Source organism: Rhododendron vialii, chromosome 6a, assembly GCF_030253575.1.
Source record: "Rhododendron vialii isolate Sample 1 chromosome 6a, ASM3025357v1".
Taxonomy (NCBI): domain Eukaryota; kingdom Viridiplantae; phylum Streptophyta; class Magnoliopsida; order Ericales; family Ericaceae; genus Rhododendron; species Rhododendron vialii.
Window position 1 is genome coordinate 23,124,513 of NC_080562.1, and position 10,813 is coordinate 23,135,325.

A 10,813-nucleotide genomic window follows, 5' to 3' on the forward strand; every position below is an offset into this window, starting at 1 on the left:
GATACCAATAGCAGTACTCTTGTTCTAAAGTGTCATAATTAAATTTTGTTTCCAAAACTCTCAATTAAATTTCTGCTTCATAAGATCCCTAATGGAAAAAAAAATTGCCATTTATCCTGACTCAAAGCTGAGCAAAACCTTAGCTATCTTCTTTTCATTGGTTGGGCGGACACTCCCTTGTACACAAAAGGTCCGTGTAAAATTTATTCTCAATTTGAAAATCTCCAAATCCTGCACAAGAATCTAAATAAAAATTCTACAACTACACTCAAATACACACATAATGTGTATGAGACTCTCGTGTTTTGAGAGATGGTATGTATTATAGTATGATTTTGAACGTAGTTGTAGCATCTCTCAATGAAAAATTGCATAAGAAATACTTTGAGTTAAGCTGAATTTAGCCCTTAATATATTTCAACTTTTTACTAACGGCAAATTTATTATTCTTAACAAGTCACTCATCAGTAGAATTTCGCAAACAAAATTGAAATTACTCTTCGGTCTGAAAAAGAGTGTACCTGAAGTAATATAGAGACATAAACTAAATCTCACAAAGTTTAATAAAAAAACTCTTAATAATACAATTCTAAAGATGCGAAAAAACAATTATCTCGCAACTATATTTTTATTTTCACACAACTATTTGTCACTTTCAGTCATAGTAATTGTTTAAACTTAGATTCAGCTTTCTGAAAAGGAAATATTAACTTGAAAAAATCAAAGCTAATATTCAATAAACGTACGTTCAAAGAAAATGAGCCTGAATTTACCAAAAAAAATAAAAATTTAGGCGGAGCAGACCACCCATAATAATATGAGAACGAAATGATCATATATAGGAGTAATAGAACTCCAGTAGGAGTTACAAAGTAGTAGTATATCACAGAAGGAAAAAACAGAACAAGTTAAAAGGGAACCCATGTTTCCATTTCACCCTAGGGCACCACACAACTCCATTCCATTACGGGAGCCGGGAGGGAGAGAATGAAAACACAGGTCTGGTCTGGTCTGGTCTGGCCTGGCCAGATAAGCTCAACCCACCACCAGTACTACTACTACTACTAGTACACGCAACACACATGCGCACATTAGCCCTAGTACACAAAACCCTAACCCCAGGCACTTATTACCCCCCACCCCCCTACTGCCCTAAACCACAGCACAAAGAACGGAAGACCTAATCATTACAAATACACCTCGCTCCCCAACAACCATTTAATCACTACACGCAACCCCAATATCCACGTACACACACAGACGCCGGGGCAGGACTGAATGATTATTGAGGAGAAGAAAATCTCGTTCTTTCCCCAGCTATTCTCACTGAGGCGGCATGCACCTCCCAACAACGGTTACCGAGGAGGCGGCAGGGTTAGCACCGTCACGGGGCGGCCTAAACACCACCGGCAAATACTCTGAGTCGCTGCACATAAAATGGGAGTTCCTAAAGCGCTCTACCATTTCTGCTTTGCCCTGTACACAAGTCATTATTAAACACATATATAAATCCACAAACTCAGGGAGATTATTACTGTAATCCTCAAAAAAACGAGCAGCTGATTACATGAGAGTAGTACTCTAATATACTAGTGTATTAAGGGTATTTGTATTTGTATTTGTGACAACACATAGTAGTATTATTATAAGTTGGATAAAATCAACAACCTCAACAAGAAAAGAATTACGTAATACTTACTTACCTGACTTCTCGCCCAAGTGATTTCACACACTTTCCTAGAATGAACGGTACCACCATTGACGTCCTTGAAAGCACCCCACTTGTAATCGCACAGAATCTCGCTAACCATATTTGCAGCCATGGCAGATGTGAAATTCACAAATGCATACCCATAATTGTTGTTCCTCCTTCCAATTCAAAAACCCACCACAAAAAGTTAAAAGTGTATTAAATAACAGGCAATGCATAATATATCTCATCATCTCTGTATGTTAAACTAAGAGAACAATAAAATCAGCCGCCGGAATAAATATTACCTGAAATCCATCGGCAGGTACAAGAAGTCATACTCAAAGAGAGGTGGGTTCGACCCGAGCTGATTAGACTTGTGGTTTTGATCCATACACAGATTGTCCAGGAATTCCATCAGCATGTGCCTTCTGCTTGTTAAAACATGAAAATATATACATAAGAAAGCTACAGATATATTCCCAGTTTAAATGGGATATATGTGTGCTAAATAGTACTGCAATGAATTGAATTGAGTGTATTTATGTACGCTTCTTACTTCATTGAATGTAGTAGTAATACTCTTCACTTACCATATATATAGCATGTCGTGATTGGAATTGAATGAACGGAGTGGATGAAAATAGGGCAGACCGACTGCTACTCTTTTGCCAGATAGGAGTGCGTATTTTTTAAAACAACGATTGGGACAGAAAATCAGTAGTGGGTTACTGATCTCCTCGGAAAGAGGGAACAGAAGTCCCATATTCGTGACTTTTCAGGGATACTCAGCAAAAAGGGTCAGAAAAATACGCAGATTCAGCTTGTTCATCCTCAATTGAAAAAGACGCAGTTTCAGATTCATATGGAAACAAAGGGTCCACTCCACTCTTCTGTGAACTCTTCTCACAGACCAATTTCGACCATCTATTCTACTATCATTATTTCGATATCCTTCGCAACAACAGTATTTTGAAAAAAATATAATTTCGATCCGGAACAGCAATCAATATTTCTTGCTCCATAAATTTGTTCGGGGGAAACATATGAAACGATTTCTTAAAAATATAATCTCAATACTCTCAACGAGTTCATAAAGGAAATTTATCAAATGCTCGGGAAAAAAAAAAAAAACGAAAAGTTAACAAACTGGACCTTGGAGTACTCAAGAGGAATCCAACCCAATTCAGAACTCACAAATCCTCCATTTTCTATATTAGCATCTAACACGAGATTCGAAGCAGGCACACTAAACCCCCTCAAAAAATTGCCGATCCAACGCATCACACCACACACACAGAGATGGGAGAGGCAAAAGAACAAAGTCGACAAAGCGGAAAAGGGCTAAAAGCCCTAAAATGTATTCACTGAGTGTCATTCTACAAGAATCATTCAATATGATTCATATTTGTAATGGAAATTTTGTGACAAAAACATTCTTGGAGTCCATGTGCGCATCTCTCTCTCTCTCTCTCTCTCTCTCTCTCTCTCTCTCTCTCTCTCTCTCTCTCTCTCTCTCTCTCTCTCTCTCACGCACGCACACTAAGAGAGACGGAAAAGGAGCTAACCTGAACTGATTCGGAATATTTCTAATCATCACGGTGGTTTTTCCAGCAAGGGGAACACCATCCTCCAGAGTTGGACAAGGAGGCGAGCGGATACAGTCACCAACAACCTCAACACCGGACTTTCTCTTCTTCGGAACCCAAACGGCCCCATGAACCTTCCCCCTGAACAGACTCTTCCCCCAATAACTCTCACCACGCCCTCTCGCCGTCAACTTCTTCTTTCCACTTCCAAATTTGTCAGCGGTAGCGGCCTCGTCGGCGAACTGGATGATGGGGAAGTGGGGTTTCACGCCATGAGGCTGAGGCTGAAGATGGGCGTTGTAGCGACTAACTCGTCCTGTAACGGTCGGAATGAGCCATCGTGCACCGAACTCTTGGAAGTACCAGGGCGACTGCACCGGAAAAAACCGTGGCGCCGGCAGCGCTGGGAGATGTGGTTTCTGGTAGCAGTTGTCACTGGGGAAGGTGTGGGGAAGGCACTCTTGGGCTTCTGGGTTTAATTGCTTAAACATCATTATGAGAAGAATAAGAAGCAGCAGCAGCAACAAGGAGTAGGGTTGTGGTACTCCTACATATACTATGAAGGAGAAAATTTTGGTTGCAATCCAGTGTGGTTATGTATTTTTTTCCGAAATTAATGTATTCCGATCGTATATTGAACCATATCTGATGGACAATGATATTTGACGTGATTATGCGCCTCTGACAAGATCTACAATATGAACGGCTCCAATCATTGAACGAAATCGATGTTCGCCGGAAAAGGATGATGCTATGGTGTCCCCGGTCATTTTGGGGACACCGTAATTTTTGGCATAATTTTACCATTATGAGCATAACTAAAACTCATTACAAGCATAACCAAACTCAAACAAGGAATATCCAAAAAATCAACCAAGGCATAACCATACCCAACCAAAGCATAACAGACAATTTATGTTTTGCTATGGTTCTGTTATGCTCATAATAGTTTTGATTATGCTTATGATAGGTTTTGGTTATACTCATAATGGTTTTGTTATGCCAAAAGTTATGGTGTTCCCAAAATGACTGGGAACACCGAAGTCATTCCTGCCGGAAAATGACCAACTGGCTTCAACTGGACAGTAAAGCCCATTGAATGAGAGCTTGACCCGCAAAACGGCTATCACATGATACTCAACACGCATTTGAGCCATTTAAAAATGCAACTAACAGTCCGAATTACTCCCAAAAATTTTAGAAAAAAAGAAAAGGAAAAAGAAAAGTGGCGGTACACCATTTGCACCCAAAAAATTCTGTATATGGAGATGTAGAGACACGATACATACACACAGCCTTTCCACGTTTGGACGTGATCGAGTAAATCATACGGTATAGAATTGATCAGGAAGAAACAGCTGTTCCAGGAACTTTCTTAAAAAATAAACAGCTTATTTCACATTTTTAAAATCAAAAATAATATAAATAAAAAATATTTTTTTAATTTTTTTTGTATCATATAAAAGATCTCGATGAGATCTTTCAAACAAGATCCATATTGCATATTTTTAAATTTTAATAAGTTCATAATTTTTAAACTTGAAATTGCCTTCTTAAAAAATAAGAGTTTTTTTAACATTCTGGAACGGAGCCTAAGGCTTGGCTAGAGCAATCATTATATGACTACAAACACTTATAAAAATTCATTCAAATTTATATCGGAGCCCATATATATTATACTTTCCATATATACTTTCAGTATATATGAAATCCACCCAAAAATGTGAATATATATATATATATATATATATATATATATATATATAAAGTATTATGTGTAGGTGTGTGTTACTCTCTTCGTTCCAAATTAATAGTCTGGTTCGATCTTCAATGCAACTTTTAAATTGTTAATATCTTTCAATCTACGTCTTTAAAGATTTTAAAGTTTTTGTATAATACTGATTTATCATATGAGATCCATATTGCACATAAAATTCATTATAGATTGAAAGATATTAACAATTTAAAAAATGCATTGGAGACCGAACTGAACTATTAATTTGGAACAGCGGGAGTATTATATAATTATGGGTAAATTTCACTGACCTCCCCTGAGATTTCTGACAAATGCAGGAACCTCCCCTGAGGTTCTAATAATTGCACTGACCTCCCTTACTTTACAAACTATTGTTCAGATTCCCCCATTCCGTTAAATCCACACTAACACCGCTAGTTTTTGTTATTAATTGACTAAAATGCCCTTGAATATTACTAAACTAAACAATCAAGTCATTTTCTTCTTTTTTGTACTTTAATTGGAGTTTCTCAAATATTAAAAGTAACATTACACTGTTTATATAAGATAATTTTAACATTAAATTAGACTCAATTATACAAACTTTTGTTAAATTTGAATAATTAATCAAGCATTTTACATTATCATAGTCATTGTTTTTCCTTCTCTTCAAGGTGTAATTTTCCAAATAGAGGACTCAGAGAGATATCTAATCCATCATACTAGAGGGGAAAAAAAACATGGCTCTTTTCAATTTTTCTAAGAAATAAACTCAATTTGGTTTACTCATTGATCATTCTTTAAAGATTTCATCTATTTTTTTCTACTAGTACATTTCTGATGAAACATAATTATCACTAATGAAATAAGAAGGAAAAAAAAAAGGTTAAAGAACTTTTTACACCAACTTCATTTCGTTAAAAATACAAGATAGTTTTTTTTGTATGTTGGATTAGGCATTTGCATGCGTCTCTTATTTTCAAAATTCACGTCAGAGAGGAAAAAATAGACCATGATTATCAAACTGTAAAATGCATTACTCACGATACAAGTTTGACCAAAGTATGTATAACTCAAGTCTAATTTTGTTAAATAGTACTAAATCCCAAGTCAAAGAAAAAAGTAGCATACAAACATGAAAAAAAAAATTGAGAGAAAAGATACATTGACTTCGCTCATAACAAATAAGTCGAAATCAAGTTTTTTTTTTATTTTTGTTTCGGGATGTGATGAGTTAGAAAAATACAAAATATTAACTTTATAAATAAAATGAGATACATGAAAAAAAATTAACTATATGAAAATAATGATCATTGAAATATAAGATGTATTAGTAGTTATTGAAATTTGACCAAATATATTTAGTTAGTTATAATTTAACATTAAAATTACCAATTAGAAAAAATAGAACAAGAGGAATTGATTTTTAGTTTACAATTATTCGAGGGCATTTTAGTCATTTAGTAGCAAATACTAACGGCGTTATTGTTGATTTAACGGAATGGAAGAATCTGAACAATAGTTTGTAAAGTAAGGGAGGTCAGTGCAATTATTAGAACCTCAGGGGAGGTTCCTGCATTTGTCAGAAACCTCAGGGGAGGTCAATGAAATTTACCCTATAATTATTGTTGATTAGAGTGTGCTAATACGTGGTACGTGATCACGATAGCATTGCTCAAATCTAAATGGTGCCATTAAGACACTAGCTTACGTTAATTACAATTTGTATGCCACACCAAGATCTACCAATACATTAAAAATCGAAATCAATTCCATCAAAAGAGGTACAACGGCATTTTTGAAGAACAAAAATAACCATTACTCTTAATTTTCATTTATTTCTGGAAGTAGGGACATGAGGAAGGAGTAAACATCCCTCAAACCATGCAATGATTGTCTACTTGGGTGGAATTCCACTAAGGAAAAAGGTGCAAAAAGTGAGTTTCGTCAATATTCAATTTTTTTTTGCGTTTTTTAATTTTGCGCTAAATTTTTGTGAATTATTGATTTGTTTCGACGAGAGGAATAAAAAAATAATTTTTTTTACTTTTGTCCTAATAATTTTGAAAATATCCACTTTTTTACTTTTACCTAAAATGTGGATATTTTCAAAAATATTTGGATAAAAGTAAAAAAAAAATTACTTTTCCGATTCATTTCATCGAGACGATCAATAATTAAAAAAAATTTATAGAGAAATGACGGCTCAGGACGTGTTTTGATAATTAATACCCGTTAAGAATAAGCTAAAAATATTTGTTAATACTGAAAATGTTCTTGGCTGGTATTAATTATCAAAACACGTCATTGGCCGTCATTTTCCCTAATTTATAAGGAATGATCCATCCTACTTGTGTACAAGGCCATTTAAAGCCGTGAGGGCGGGCCAAAGAACGTAGGAACTTTACAGTTAAGTGTACTCATCCTGGGGTAGTCCAATGATGGGTGATCCTACTGGAAAGTCTATGGTCTTTGGGCGTCTAAAGCGAACAATATTGTATAAAGATGGATGGAATCGTTGTGGGCACGCAGTCGCACCGGCTCGAGCCCGCATAGGGTGCCGTGCGCGGGGCGGGGCGTGACAGTTGGAAGGAGTTAACTATAATTTATCCTATTTATATAGTTATTTCCTTAAGAAAAATTCACAAACATTGTGATACTAGATGAAATATATTTTTGGTGATTTATAATTTTTTTATTTTTTGAGAAAACATTTCGCAAAGCACTTCTTTTTAAAGTTGTCAATCTTGAGATAATTTTTTTGTATAAGTTTGCGTATTTATTCGTCTTTAGTAAAAAAAAAAAATTTACACAAATTTTTTTATTTTTTAATATAAGTACGCTATGTATAATCAAAAAATAAAAAATAAATAAATAAATAAAAGAAGCTAAAGATGAAAAAATACGGATGAATAAACATCAAAAGTTTTGAAAAGAATATTTATGAGAAGAAGCAAACAAGTGTTTGTGATTAGTCTTTAGGAAAATTTTTAAAATGATACCTGAATTTTGCACCAAATGTCACAGAGACACCTAAATTTAAATTTATTTCAATTAAACACATGTACTAACAAAATCTCTAAATTTAGACCCCACCGTTATACTTCGTCCAAAAAATTACTGACGCAATATCTCTTACCCGTTTAAGTGGCCCCATTGCATATATTTTCAATAGGAAACAATGCACCCAAACCAAACCCCTCACTTTACCTCATGTTTTAGAGGGAAAAATAAATTATTTAACTTTTCAATCCAAATCAATCCCGAGAGTTCTACCATGAATACCCTGAGGAAACCCTAACTTTTTCTTCTTTCTACTCGGGACCACAAGGAAAAGATGAAGGCTTTGTTCGGTTTTAGTTTTAATTTTAGTTTTGTTTTCAATCATTATCCTATTTCTTTTTCTAATCATTATCCTATTTTTTCAATTATTACTTTCTCATCTCTCTCTATCTCTCTCCAATCATTACCTATATCTTCAATTATTAATTTATTTCTCTCTCCACTCACTACCAAAACTAAACTAAATTCTCCACCAAACACAACCGAAGTAATTGGTAAAGTGATGGGTTTCTCTTGAGTGTATCGTCATCTATTGAAAACATGTGCAATGGGGCAACTTAAATGGGTTAGAGATATCATGTCAGCAATTTTAGGGACGAAGTATAACGGCGGGATCTAAATTTAAAATTTTTGTTAATACAAGTATTTAATTAAAATAAATTTAAATTTAAATATTTCTATGACATTTAACGTAAAAATCAGGTACCATTTTAAAATTTTCCCTAGTCTTCGGATAGAAATAAAATGGAGTTAAAAGTCCGTATGCAATGATGGGCATTGGGACGGGAGAGTGAAATCTTTAATTGTGTATCTTTTCATTGAATGCTCTGTCCCCTAAATAAGACAAAGCAATGCTAATTACGGCGGCGGATGTGATCGAAAAAAGCAAATTGCTATTCCCCCCTGACACCCCACCCCCCCGGCCCCACACCAAAATTACCTCCTTGCCCTTACCCTTTTCCTTTTTGTTTTCTCTTTTTTTTACCCGGGCCCCCCAGCATTCCGTTTCTGTTTTCCTTTTTTTTTAAACCCGGCTGTTTTGGTTTTTTTTTTACCCGGGCCCGCCCCAGCATTGCGTTTCTGTTTTCCTTTTTTTTTAAACCCGGCCGTTTTCTTTTTTTTTTTACCCGCCCCCCCCCCCCCCCAAACATTTCCTTTCTGTTTTTCTTTTTTTTAAAACCCGGCCGTTTTCTTTTTTTTTTAACCGGCCCCGGCCCCCCCCAGCCTTCCCTTTTTGTTTTTACCCGGCCCCCCAGCCTTCTCTTTTTGTTTTTTTTTTTTTTATCAAACTCCAGCCTTTTCTTAAAACCCAGATTATCCCCCGGCCCCCCACCCAAAAAACATCCGGCCCCCCCTCCCTTCTTAAAACACCTTCACCTTTTAAATTTTATTTTTATTTAATAAATTTTATCGTATTTATTTAATTTCTATAAATACACCGGGTAAAAAATCATGTTTTTTTGATAATTTTATTTGAAATGTTTATAATGAATTTTTTGCTCTAAGACTTTTCAACAAACACCCTAAAACTCATTATTTAGTTTCAAGACTCTCTTAGGGTGTTCATTGAAAGGCTTTGGAGGCAAAAATTTATTACGACCATTTAGGATGAAATGATCAGAAAAATAACATCTTTGCACCAGTTCAAACAGATTGAAAGTTGAAACATTTATTTTTGTAACTATATTTTTATTAGACTTAAACCTAGAATTAGATTTCAACCATAGAGCAAATATGGGGGGGGGGGGGGGGGGGGCCGGCCATATGGAGTGAGGAGAGAGGTCCTCATTTTCCTATAAATAGAACTCTTTGTGAAACCATTCAATTCACACCTTGAATCTCTCCAACTTGTCTCTCTAGAAATTTTGTGTTTGCTCTTTGTTCTTACTTTGTTCTTGGTATTATTCAGTTTCTTCTTGAGTTCTTCAAGAAACTCAACCCAAGGCCGCCACTAAACCACCACCCGATCAGCTTCTCGATCCAAAAAATTTAGTAGTTTAGTCAATATTTATTTTCGAGAGGAAAAAAAAGTATTTTGTTTTCTCTTTCGAAGCTAACGTAAGCTTACCGTAAGAAGTCAGTTCGTTCGATAGCCACATTCATCTTCTGTAAGCTACCGTAACCTTCTATTATATTTTATTTTTGTGTTTAAAAATGCATATTAAGTTAAAATACTAAAGATAGCTAGCAAACTTATTCTACTAAAATTACTGGTCTAAAGCATAAGTGGTTTCCACTCCAAAGGTGTCCGTCCATGTGACACTATGCTTTATGATCGTTTTTACAATTGTGGAGTAACCCGAGGCTAACACCCTCGAAAGTTTGTCAACAAGTCTGGCTTCGTACCGACTAAGGAAGGAATGGTGATTCTAATTGGATTCGTCCGACCATCCGACCTGGGACTTTCCTGGTTATTTCTATGTCAAACATAATCTACAAAAATTAGAATAATGATTTTCGGTGAAAATTTGGCATGGTTACTTAGGCTTTCCTCACAAACTGTGTATTTGTCAAATTTTTTAGGAACGCCGCAGCGAAAAATTCGGGAAGGAACAATGGATGACTACAACTTTTCAATTTCAGATAGTTGGTCATTTGAGAATGATATTCGTAGTGAGGAGAGTGTCTCCCACAATAGTCGCGATTATACACAAGAATTTACCACCGACCAGGTTAGTTTTCACTGTTATTGTTTTGCATATTCGTTATTTATGTTAAGACTGGTTAATGTTGTAT

The 10,813-nt window shown here is 35.4% G+C and overlaps 1 protein-coding gene across 1 annotated transcript; it reads right to left on the bottom strand.

Annotated features, from left to right (window-relative positions):
• Window positions 1-1,272: 1,272 nt before the first annotated feature.
• On the bottom strand, window positions 1,273-3,770 carry LOC131328498 (protein terminal ear1 homolog). The gene is made up of 4 exons (XM_058361439.1): window positions 3,259-3,770; window positions 1,999-2,121; window positions 1,704-1,869; window positions 1,273-1,476 (listed from the first exon to the last, which is right to left on the bottom strand). The coding sequence occupies exons 1-4, from the start codon at window positions 3,768-3,770 to the stop codon at window positions 1,324-1,326; spliced, it is 954 nt and encodes a 317-aa protein (XP_058217422.1). The 3' UTR covers window positions 1,273-1,323.
• Window positions 3,771-10,813: the final 7,043 nt, after the last annotated feature.